General features: G+C 38.6%; 1 protein-coding gene across 1 annotated transcript; it reads right to left on the bottom strand.

The window, feature by feature from the left end:
* Positions 1-1126: 1126 nt before the first annotated feature.
* On the bottom strand, positions 1127-1636 carry LOC117296661 (snaclec VP12 subunit A-like). The gene has a single exon (XM_033779689.1). The coding sequence runs from the start codon at positions 1634-1636 to the stop codon at positions 1127-1129; it is 510 nt and encodes a 169-aa protein (XP_033635580.1).
* Between the last annotated feature and the right edge of the window lie 10447 nt (positions 1637-12083).

Here is a 12083-nt window from a genome sequence, read left to right as displayed (position 1 = left end):
ATGGAGTCAAATTTAATCGAAATATACGTTTGAGGACTATCATTAATCAATTATTCATTGTACTTGTTCTACCAGGTTCGAAATCGTTAACAATTATTCCAGTATCCATATTATACGAGGGCCTGGTTATAAAATTGATCAAATAAGAAACCCAAACAATCGATGCTAGAGACTTTGGCAGTGGCCCTGTCATTGTTTTATTACCCTGGGAGCAACCCATCTGTACAAACAACAGACTATTGACTTTTGTTGATCTCGAGCAATTTTGTATCCGATTTCGTATACAGTAAATTCAGCATTCTGCAAGTTATGTGCCTCTTTCTAACTCCCTGGCTGCGAAAATGGCAACTGTTTGCTTGTCTGAGAATCATTTCAACGTGAGCCCAGTTTCACCTTTTGTAATTACCAAAGACCAGTCTTCTCAACATTATGCATAAAACAAATAACAAACCTGTGCAATTTTGAACTCAAGTGGTCGTCAAAGTTGCGAGAGAATAATGGAAGAAGAAAAAAACCTTTGTCGCAGAAGTTGTGTGCCTTCAGATGCTTGATTTCGAGACCTGAAATTCTAAATCTGAGGTCTCGAAATCAAATTTGTGTAAAATTACTTCCTACTCGAAAACTACGTCACTTCAATTCAGAGGGAGCTTTTTCTCACAATGTTTTATACTATCAACCTCTCCCCACTATTAAATTTGTAATCAAGAAAGGTTTTATGTTGATAATTATTTTGAGTAATTACCAATAGTGTCCATCACTGCTTTTAAAGAACACAATATTACAGTATTTTAATTTTGCAAAATGTATACACAGACATCAAAGCCTGCCATTGTGGTGCTTGAGGCTTATTCAAGCTTTCATAACAAGCTATCTGCTGTTTCAAGTTTGACTTGTCCAACATGAGAAAGAAATATTGTACGAGTTCTTATTGTACGCGTTCCTTACACAACTGTGCACTCTGAACATTGTAACATTGTTGTCATATCTTGCTACGAAATGATTAATAGTGTTAAACTTACATGTACATTAAAAGCTTCATATGTAAATACATGTACGTCGGATTTAACCGCGAATCTCCAGGACCATGAAGACAATGAGAGCCTCGAAGTGTGACGTCAGATATGGTTCAGGCTAATGGAGCACTTGGTCTGTATTGGTATCGCTGTAACATCTTGCACACGTAGGGTAACTTGTAGTTGGTAGAACAATGTGGGTAATTGAACCAGTAGTGAGTGGGACCGTCAGACATTCGAACGCAGTCCTCATCAGAGTAATACAGATAGTTATATGGATAGTTTGTGCCCCAGTTAAAGAATATGTACGGCTCTCCGTCTGTCCATTGCCATGATGAGGGGTAGTGGCCTTTAAGTCCAATCCAGAAATTAGAAGACTCGTCCCTCGGTGCTAACCCTGCGATGAAGTCCGCTTCCCCGACGTACAGTACCGAAGCGAGGTGCGATTCGCGACCGTTGAGGCTCTTGCTAAGACAGATTGTTTCGGCATTGTAGAAGAATTCCGGTTGTGACACGTAAAGATAGCAGTGCCTGGCGTAGACGGACCAGCCTTTGGGACAAACGCACTTTGCATGCCCTGAAGACGGCAACATCAACATCATCAAAATCATGAAGAACTTCATAGCGATTGTGAAATGGAATAGACAAGTGTTTCGTATGTACACGATTTATAATGACGATCCAATCTTCTTAAACTCCAGTTTATAACAACGCCAAAGCAGCTCTGCCTCACTTCCTACGAAAGTTGATTGAAGAAAACTCAAGCATCACCTTATATATTACCCCCCCCCCCCCTCACCATATACACGGTGGATGAGTGTTTTGTGACAATTTATGAATATTAATTCACTAGGCCTACAGTAAATTAAGTATTGATGGAACTCAAACACTCATTGGTCAGAGCGTGGCATGAGTTTCGAAATGGAAATACTTACGCCAATTGGACATTTTTAAGGTGGTGCGTTTTTGATGCACCCGGCTGAAAAGGCCGCAACTGAAAAACGTGAGCCCAGGGGTGAGTCACTCGAGGTTTCAAGGCACCAGGTATACTGCGACACACCATCCAAACTATTGACTTTTACTATTTGAATATTTCATGCGGGCTTTTTGTTTCTTTTCGGTCAAAACACATGTTTAGACATCTTAATGTAGCTTAGATCGATGTACGCACATGTCACTTTCTCAACCGTAGTCTCGCTAAAGAATTGTATCGGAAAGCTTCCATTACCATTAATATTAAGGGAATCAATGTGTGGTGAAGAGGTTTTCAACGAGTGGTTTAATCCCAACGAGGCCTGGTTCTTGATAATTTTACCGAGACGAAGTCGAGGTAAATTATCAAGAACCAGGCCTCGGCGGGTTTAAACCACTAGTTGAAAACCGATTCAACACCTTTTGATTCCCATTCATAAATCCCTTTTCGGTCAAAAAATATCAACACTTTTGGTCAAAAAGTAAAATAAATGCAAAAAATTATAACTGTTTAATGATTTCTTTCAACACAACACCCCTCCAGATGAAATGGTAAGGCCCTCCGCCGCCCTCGGGTAAACAACTCCCTATAAGGGAATGCTGCGCGCGTCGCGCGTATCGCGTGATGTGGCACACGGCCGTTGCTCTCGACCAATATAATAGGAATGAAGAAACTGTCTTATAGGAACAGGTGCAAGCTCGCGTGTCACGCCAATTTTCACCCTTTTAACTGGTCATAAACAAAGGTTTTTATACACACCCACGTGACGCGCTCTCCACCTATTGGTAATTACTAAAAATAACTATTTAGCATAAAACCTTACTTGGTAACGAGTAACGGGGAGAGGTTGTGAGAAACGACTCCCTCTGAAGTAACGTAGTGTTTTCGAGAAAGACGTTATTTTCCACGAATTTGATTTCGAGACCTCGTAATTAGATTGTGAGGTCTCGAAATCAAGCATCTGAAAGCACAAAACAGCGTCGTGTGACAGGGGTGTTTTTTCTTTCATTATTAGAGAAGACTGGTCTTGATAAATACCATTAGTGTCCAGTATCTTTAAATGTCTGTATATGAACAAGAATTGTACGAAGTTACCATTTTGCAACATAAACGAACTGAAAAGCTATAACTGGATAATTGAAAACAAATTAGAATTCGACAGTTAATTATAACAGTTATACTTGAAAAGGTTGTTTGCAAAATGTTTTCAAATATCATAGACAGTAGGCCCTATGTTTATCCATGGGAAAGCAAGCTAAAATGTTTTCTTACACGTATTTATAGGCATGTTGTTTCGTTATTAAATGCAATAGTACTATAGACCTTTATCACGCTGTCACAATCTTGGTCATGTTCTCCGTTTTCAATAACAGTAATGAATGCTAACATTCATTGCGCATGGCACCAGACTATTATTTCGTCTAGCCTCAGTTTGGTTACAGTGAGTTTGAATGGAGTAAAATCAAGATCACCACACCGTGATGAAGGTCTATAAATAGCATGGCAAATGGCATGAGAAAACTTTTCTAATCTATTTCTAACCACCGAAAAAACACCGACAAAGGGAAGTCGCGCGTCTGAAACACCTGTGTGGTACTATCAACCAATCACAAGCCTTAGTCGTGCGTCTGAAACACCTGTGGTTATGTTGCAATACGTGCACTTTCTCCACTAACTTATCACAACAAGTTGCAAACAGACAAATTCATTCGGCCAATTTTATCATGCCGACAATTTGTATCAACCAATCACAAGCCTTATAGTCGCGCGTCTCTAACACATGTGTATTACTATACTAACCAATCACAAGTCTTAGTTGCGTGTCTCATACACCTGTGGTCATTTGCAATACGTGCACTTTCTCCACTAACTTATCACAAGTTGCAAATGAACAAATTCATTCGTCCAATGTTATAATGCCTTGTGTTATATCAACCAATCACAGGCCTTAGTCGCGCGTCTCAAACACCTGTTTGTTACTTTCAACCAATCACAGGCCTTAGTTGCGCTCTCAAACACCTGTGGTCATTTGGCAATACGTGCACTTTCTCCACCAACTTATCACAACAAGTTGCAAACAAACAAGTTCATTCGTCCAATGTTATCATGCTGCCGTGTGTTACTACCAACCAATCACAAGCCTTATAGTTGCGGGTCTCAAACACATGTCTCCAATCCTCAATACGCGCACTTTCTTCATCACAACACGCTTGCAAATGAACAAGCAATCGTCCAATGTCATTATGCCGAGTGTTGAGTTGTCAAGTTAGGCTGCTACGGCAAATTAAATACAAAGTCACGGAGGACAATTTTCAGGCGACTTGGAGGCAACCAACTGCATGCACTGATGACAAAAAAGAACATTTCGGCAGTACAAGGGGCAGTTCTTTTTTTTTTTACAAACATACAATTTCCTTCTTGGAGATTGCCTACTACTAGGAACTGTTTTCTGTACGCTACTTTGTGTATAAAGAATCGTTTACGTGCCTTTCGAACACTATTGTTAAAACAACTCATTGCATGAATGTTGTTGTTTGGGGGGGGGGGTGTTTTTAGTGCTCTCTCCTGATAAAGCGTTATGCTAATGATGATTTAACCAATAGTGTCCACTGCCTTTGAACCGTGAAACATTTTATTTGCTGTAGTAACATTTTTGTATAGAGAAGAGTCATAAAAAATTTATTACATAAATTGACCATAACATCTTTATTTTGGTGTGGTTGAGCAGACGATTATTTTCTTACGACAAATTAATGTAGAATGTCGTCATGCAACACGTAAACACCTGCGCCTGCGTCTGCGCCTGCGCCCTAGGCATTGGTGTTGTACAAGATGGCGTCGTCTTGCTTTAATTAAAAAGGTAAGAACAGTTTTTTTAAACCCAATTTTATTTATCATTGTCACAGTCAATATCACACAGAGACATATTTAAGTTATTCGTTTGTAATTCAAGCTATACCTAGTCCATATTTTGGCGGGCCAAGTTGGCCATGAATACAGAAATTTGACATTTTGCAAAACGGTCCGTGCGAGCATGGGCCAAAATTATTTTCAGACAATAGCGGCGCCATGATGTTGTTGCTTGATTCCTGAGGATAAGGAACTCGGTGTAAAATATTTGTTGGTATTATTTTGCTCAGGTGTTACGAGAATTAGTACATGTGGTGGGGTTGGGCGAGGGGGGGGGGGGGGGGGGGCGTGACAGCTGTGTATTGTGACAGTTGGATGTGTTATATTATTTCCAAAATATAATATTAATATTGCAACTAACTGCTAGTACTAAAGTAGTAGTACCACTATTGAGTGGCAGTCACAGCAATGTTAACTTAAACTGAAACCTGTTTCTGTTATAAAGCAATACTTTTCTGTGCTTAGCATTAGCAAGTTTTCGTTCTTGCAAGCTTCATGATAGATCTGCTAAGCACAAAAATTTGCTTAGCATGAAATTTCTTCCTTGACAAAAACAGGATTAGCAACCAAATTTCAAAGTGATTTTCAGGATAAAAAACAACAGCTGAATACCAGAAACAAGCAATACACAACAATACAGACATTTGTTTGATAACCCTACAGGGTTTTTATCAGGGAAGAAAAGTCATGCTAAGCACATTTTTGTGCTTAGCAGCTCTAATTGGACCCAAATTTACAAATCTGGCTAACCCTCCATGTCTTTAGTTCATACTTTGGACCATTTATTTTTGCAGGCAGTTGTAAGAACTTTTTAAAAATTTGCAAGAAAGGGACAAAGTAAAGAAGGCATAAAAAGAACAACATTTGAGTTAACTTCTGCTCAAAAAGTCAAAATGCTCAGAATGCACAAAACATCTTTATCACCAAACTGACATTGACATGTCTCTCTTCATGAACAAAAGCGAGGTGACTATATTTTCATTTAGTATTTATTTGACATTGGTAAAGTCAAGTCACCCCTAACTCAGTCCGGTAAAGTCAAGTCACCCCTAACTCAGTCCTTTCTTGTTTTTATTTAAAGGAACACGTTGCCTTGGATCCGTCAAGTGGTCTTTGAAAAGCGTTCTGTAACCGTTTGTTATAATGGTACAAAGATGAGTGTAAAAGTAGAATACAATGATCTATACAAGTATGCCTCGAAATTGCGTGGTTTTCTTTTTACCTCGTCGCCTATCACGGTCGGCCATTTATACCGTGTTAGTTCGCAACGTAAAAGGAAAACCATGCAATTTTGAGTGACTTTTAAAACACCATTATATGCATTTCATAACAAATGGTTTCAAATGCTTTTTATAGACTAACTTGTCCAATCCAAGGCAACGTGTTCCTTTAATGCTTGTCTGTCATAAGGGCTGATGAATAATATTTACCTCCATCTACCAACATGTTGCCTGATGTACTGTTGGCTTGGGAAACTTGTGAAATTTACCACTTGATTAGTTGTGCCTCAAATAGTCGCGACTTTGACACTAGTCGTGACAAATTTTTCATTCTCAAGATGCATTGCAGCATATTGATTGCCGCAGGCGCAGTAAAGTGAAATTCTCACTGAAAGAATGAAAGGATTAATTGTGTCACTGATGTCTGATTGTGTTTCGTAAGTTAATTGTGTTGTATAGTCATGAGCAACACAAGTGCTTCACCAAACAGGTAGTCGCAACTTTTTTTTGTAGCAGTCGTGATCGCATGATTTACCACACAGTTGAAAAGTGGCAGTCACGACTCGACTGAGCAATAAATAGTTGCGACTTTGACACTAGTCGCACTAGTCTACCAGGCTTAATGTACTTCATCCCTCTATCCATCATTGACAATGAGCAATCATGTCAAAGATACAATATAATTAAGTTTTGGCAGTTCCAGAACTTTGGGACTTGGTTCTGGTTCTGAAGAAAAAAACATGAGAGATTGAGTTTTAAAGCTTTGAATCTACTCAAGTGAAAAGAGATGGGAAACTTTGCTGATTTCAAATTGGGACAGAACAATTATGATGGTTTACTTTAATTAAACATTATTTCTTGATTATCTGATCATTGATGTGCATCCATTTTCTTTTTAATTCTGCAGTGATGAGCTTGTGAGGGAGAGTGACTTAACTTCTCAGTGATGTCAAACTGATCAAGCTTGTTCGAGTGTTGAGTCTGAAGCGAACAATATTACTCATGGATGTCACACTGGCCTGGCTTGTTGAGCCCGAGACAAATAACTACTCATGGATGTCACACTGGCCTGGTTTGTTGAGCTTGAGACAAACAACTACTCATGGATGTCACACTGGCCTGGCTTGTTGAGCCTGAGACAAACAATTACTCATGGATGTCAAACTGGCCTGGCTTGTTTGGCCTGAGGCGAATAATTACTCATGGATGTCACACTGGCCAGGCTTGTTGACCCTGAGACGAACAGTTACTCATTGATGTCACACTGTCCTTGCTTGTTGAGCCTGAGACGAACAGTTACTCATGGATGTCACACTGGCCTGTCTTGTTGGGCCTGAGACAAACAATAACTCATGGATGTCACACTTGCCAGGCTTGTTGAGCCTGAGACGAACAATTACTCATCATGGATGTCACACTGGCCTTGCTTGTTGTATCTGAGATGAACAATTACTCATGGATGTCACACTGTCCTGGCTTGTTGAGCCTGAGACGAACAATAACTCATGGATGTCCCACTGGCCTTGCTTGTTGAGCCTGAGACGAACAATAACTCATGGATGCCACACTGTCCTGGCTTGTTGAATCTGAGACAAGCAACTACTCATGGCTATCACACTGGCCTGCTAGTTGAGCCTGAGACAAACAACTACTCATGGATATCACACTGGCCAGGCTCATTGTGTCTGAGATGAACAATTATTCATGGATGCCACACTGACAAGGCTTGACGAGTCTGATGAGACGAACAACTACTCATGGATGTCACACTGGCCAGGCTTGACGAGTCTGAGAGGAACAATTACTCATGGATGTCACACTGTCCTGGCGATGAGTGATCAACTGAGTTGTTCTTCGAAGTAAATTACTTTCGGTCATCAAGTTTTATCTGAGCTTTCATCCAGAAGAAAGTAATTCTGTGTGATGTCACCACTCATTAATGACCTTCCTGCTGTGACATCAATCTTCAATATCAGGTGAGTTCACAATCTAATGAGTATGGGTATGTGGTTTAACACTGATCAATGATGGACGTGCTCAAGTGAAAACTTTCACTGTCCTAAAAGTGAAACTAAAAATGTTCCAGTTTACTGATGAAGAAGTGAGGGTACTAGAGTGTACATTCATTACAAGAGATTTTTTCAAAAGAAAGATTTTCATTATCTTTGACAAACATACACAATCTTGTTGTTGCCCCAACACATTTATCATTGTTGTGGTTGATGGAATTATCTGAGTTGCTGTCAACATTTCAAAGATTTGTTGTAGCCTATAAAACTCATTTCATATAGTATGTTTTATTCCTTTAAATGTGAATGGATATTCCTATGAAACAAAAAAACCTCTGCAGAGATTACATTTCATGAGGTTAGACCTGTAGAGGATCCAAAAGTAATTCTCATTCCAAATCAAAGATTTAAGTATGTATCTGGTGAAATATCGGCAAACAGTGTGTGGCACTTCTGATATATTTTGTTTTCATGAGGTTTGGCAAATGTGTGCCATATTATGGCTTTGTACAATTGTTGTGAATAACCTGTTTATATGTTACAGCCAGATTCCTACCATCCCATGTAAGGTAAGGGGTAAAGTTAAGATGTAAATAGTGAAATGCTTGGTCAAGTGATAAACTTTAAATTAGTTCAGTCTAAATGTACAAAGTGACTGTACATCCTTAAACTGAGAGGTAAATTCACAGAATCTTTAGTATAATATATGGTGTTTAATTGTGTCCATGAGATCCAATGCAATAATCTTAAACTGTGAGTTGATTTGAAACATTTGCATCGACCATAATAATGCACTTTGAAACGTGTCACCTAATTACTGTACCCATCATCACACTCTATAATTAGGTGGTCCAAGTTGAGTTCCACCATAAAGGGAATGCATAAAAGATGTAACAATTTGCATACAGGATAAAGAATACTTTTTGGGTTTTCACTATACTAAGGTGTGATAAGCGCTGTATACTCAGTGCTTCCCAGAGCCTTGCTTGGTGCGGATTAAAACTTATCCCCCATTGTTTTATATCTCAAGTTTACATAGCCTGATCAGACTAATTAGTAAGCAGTTTTAACATGTAGGGCCTACTGCTACAGACTTGTATCTTGAGGTACTACTTGGATTGAGGATAAAGTGAGATTCACACACATAAAACACAGTCTTTCGAGACATTAAGTCTCCCAGGCTTACTCCAAGATGTAATAAGAAATAGTGAATACAGCTCAAGCTTTCCAGAGATGGAAAGATTCGAAACCACAACCCCCATAATTTACGTGTAGCATGATGAGACTTATTTTAACATGTAGTGCTAATTAAGACTTGTGACTTGAGATACTGGTTGGATTGAGGATGTTTACATTTTGCGCTCAGAATTAATGTTCCAACCGTTATTAAAGTGGGATACACAAAAAGAAATTTAAAAAATCTGTATTTCCAGACATTAAGTCACCCAGGCCTTACTACTCCAAGGGGTAATAAGCACTGTATACCCAGAGCTATCCAGGGCCCTGCTTGGGTGGGATTCAAACGCACAACCCTGCACGCAGTCTTGTGCAGATATCTGGACCACTTGACCACCAAACACGCCCTAGGACAAGAGGCCAGTTTGGATCCAGTGATAAACAGTGGTTACTACAAGTGTTACTAAATACATTATTTGCATTGTGGATACAAAAATAATATTTTGGTTTAACCATTCACCAGTGCTACATGTACAAGCCAATCAATAAGCCTTTTTGAGATACATGTATGGCGGACACAATGCTACAACACTATAAGGTTTGGGTTAATTTGTGCGTATTGACCAGAGAAATAGAACGCGTGTTGTTCAGTGAAGTGCGCATTTTAGGCGACGCGGCGTTTACACGTAAACCTATTGACCACCAACATGGTGAGCGTGGCATCAGTCTCGGCGTCTGACGCGCGGCGTTACACGTCCGCCGTACCTCAAAAGGCTTCAACAATGATGGACACGTCAGCCATCACATGTTATTAAACTTGCAAATTAGTAAAGTTTTATCTCAACCATCCCAAATAAGACCTGTTTATATCATTAAATGCACATGTATATTACAATATAAGCAGTCTGTTTCTGTTCTATCACTTTTTGGTTTGCACACAAGAGCCCACCTCATTCTGTTGACTACAGTTTGTATACAATTGTAAGTGCTAGTCAATCCTTCCATAGCACTAGTATTCTTCTTCATTCAATCCCAAAACAGCTTTGTTTCTATACTTTCTTTCTTACAATCTGGTAGAATGTTCAGACACTGCTCTTCATAACTCAGCCTCCCCCAGCTCCTTTGTTTCTGTACTTTCATTCTTACAAATCTGGTAGAATGTTGAGGCAGTACTCTTCAGTCAGCCTCCCACAGCTCCTTTGTTTCTATACTTTCATTCTAACAAATCTTTTAGAATGTTGAGGCACTACTCTTCATTCAACCTCCAACAGCTCCTTTGTTTCTTTACGTTCTTTCTTATAAATCTGGTAGAATGTTGAAGCACTACTCTTCATTCAACCTCCAACAGCTCCTTTGTTTCTATACTTTCTTTCTTATAAATCTATTAGAATGTTGAGGCAGTACTCTTCAGTCAGCCTTCCACAGCTCCTTTGTTTCTATACTTTCTTTCTTATATATCTGTTGGAATGTTTGAGGCACTGCTCTTCTTTCAACCTATACAACACCTTATTTGTATGCTGTATTTCACATAAATCTGTTAGAATAATGAGGAACTAGGCCTACTCCTTATTCAAACTCCGCTAACTGTATGTGCCTACCCAACACATGATTGATACTTGTCGAAATATTTGTATCCTATGAACATGAGAAATCTCTTCTCAATTTTATTGAATTTTTCACCGGCCAAAAAGTCCACTCAACCCAATGTTTAATTCAAGCTAAGAATTAGCAACCTATTCTTGTTGAATCAGTGCAACTGACAAAGTGTTTAATTTTGAGTTCATAGTCATCCATGCTATGCTAGCATTTTGATCTTTGGTTTTACAATACCATGATGTCGAGATCGAAATGAAAGGCTTTTGGTTAAAAAACTAAAACAACGATAGAAATTCTTAAACCCAAAACACAAATTCCCACGATCTAACCCATGTTTTGTGTAAGATATCACAGTAGGTCATAAATCTTAGTGGCGACAAACAAATAACACCAGTAGCGATAACAATAAATGACTAATTTTTTTAAAGTACACTGTACTAGCAGGGACAATAAATATTGTTTTGTTTTGTTGCTCTGAGTTATTGGTAAATTAATGGGTTAAGAGAGAAGAAAACAAAATTAAAAAAATAGTGCAGGATTGTAACAGTTTTATGATCTGATTTCTTGAAGAGAAATGGAATAAATAAAGCATATTTACATCAACCTCAATGCTTGGATAGACTTTTAGTTCTGTCATGAAGAGAACAATGAACGGTAGGATGGATTTAGGTTCATTTTGTTGAAATCTTATATTGAAAAAAATTAGTTCAAATTATAAAATATGCTTGGTTAATTCTGGACAAACAGAACAAATCTTAATGTTGATAAGATTAAGATTTGTTATGATGACACTCTCATGGTGGTAGTAATGTGTTGTCTCGTTGAACGATTATTCAGTCTACATTGTAACTGCAAGAAGTTAAAGGCACTGGACACCTTTGGTAATTGTCAAATAACAAACCTGTGGAAATTTTGACTCAATTTATTGTCAAAGTGGGGGTGAAATAATGGAAAAAAATCAAAACAGACTTCGCAGATGCTTGATTTCAAAACCTCAGCTGAGGTCTCGAAATTAATTCAGATACTTTAAGGAGAAACTACTTCTTTTTCAAAAACTACATTACTTCAGAGGGAGCCAATTTTCACAGCTCTCCGTTGCTCGTTGCCAAGTAATTTTTTCTGCTAACAACTATTTTGAGTAATTACCAATAGTGCCCACTGCCATTACAAAGGCTTGGTAAAATGT

This window comes from Asterias rubens, chromosome 11 (genome assembly GCF_902459465.1).
Source record: "Asterias rubens chromosome 11, eAstRub1.3, whole genome shotgun sequence".
NCBI lineage: Eukaryota > Metazoa > Echinodermata > Asteroidea > Forcipulatida > Asteriidae > Asterias > Asterias rubens.
The sequence above is the reverse complement of the archived record's forward strand: the minus strand, read 5'-3'. Positions and strand labels throughout refer to the sequence as shown.

Bases quoted from the DNA above. Each gene is read 5' to 3' on its own strand.
- LOC117296661 (XM_033779689.1), bottom strand. From the start codon at position 1,636: ATGAAGTTCTTCATGATTTTGATGATGTTGATGTTGCCGTCTTCAGGG.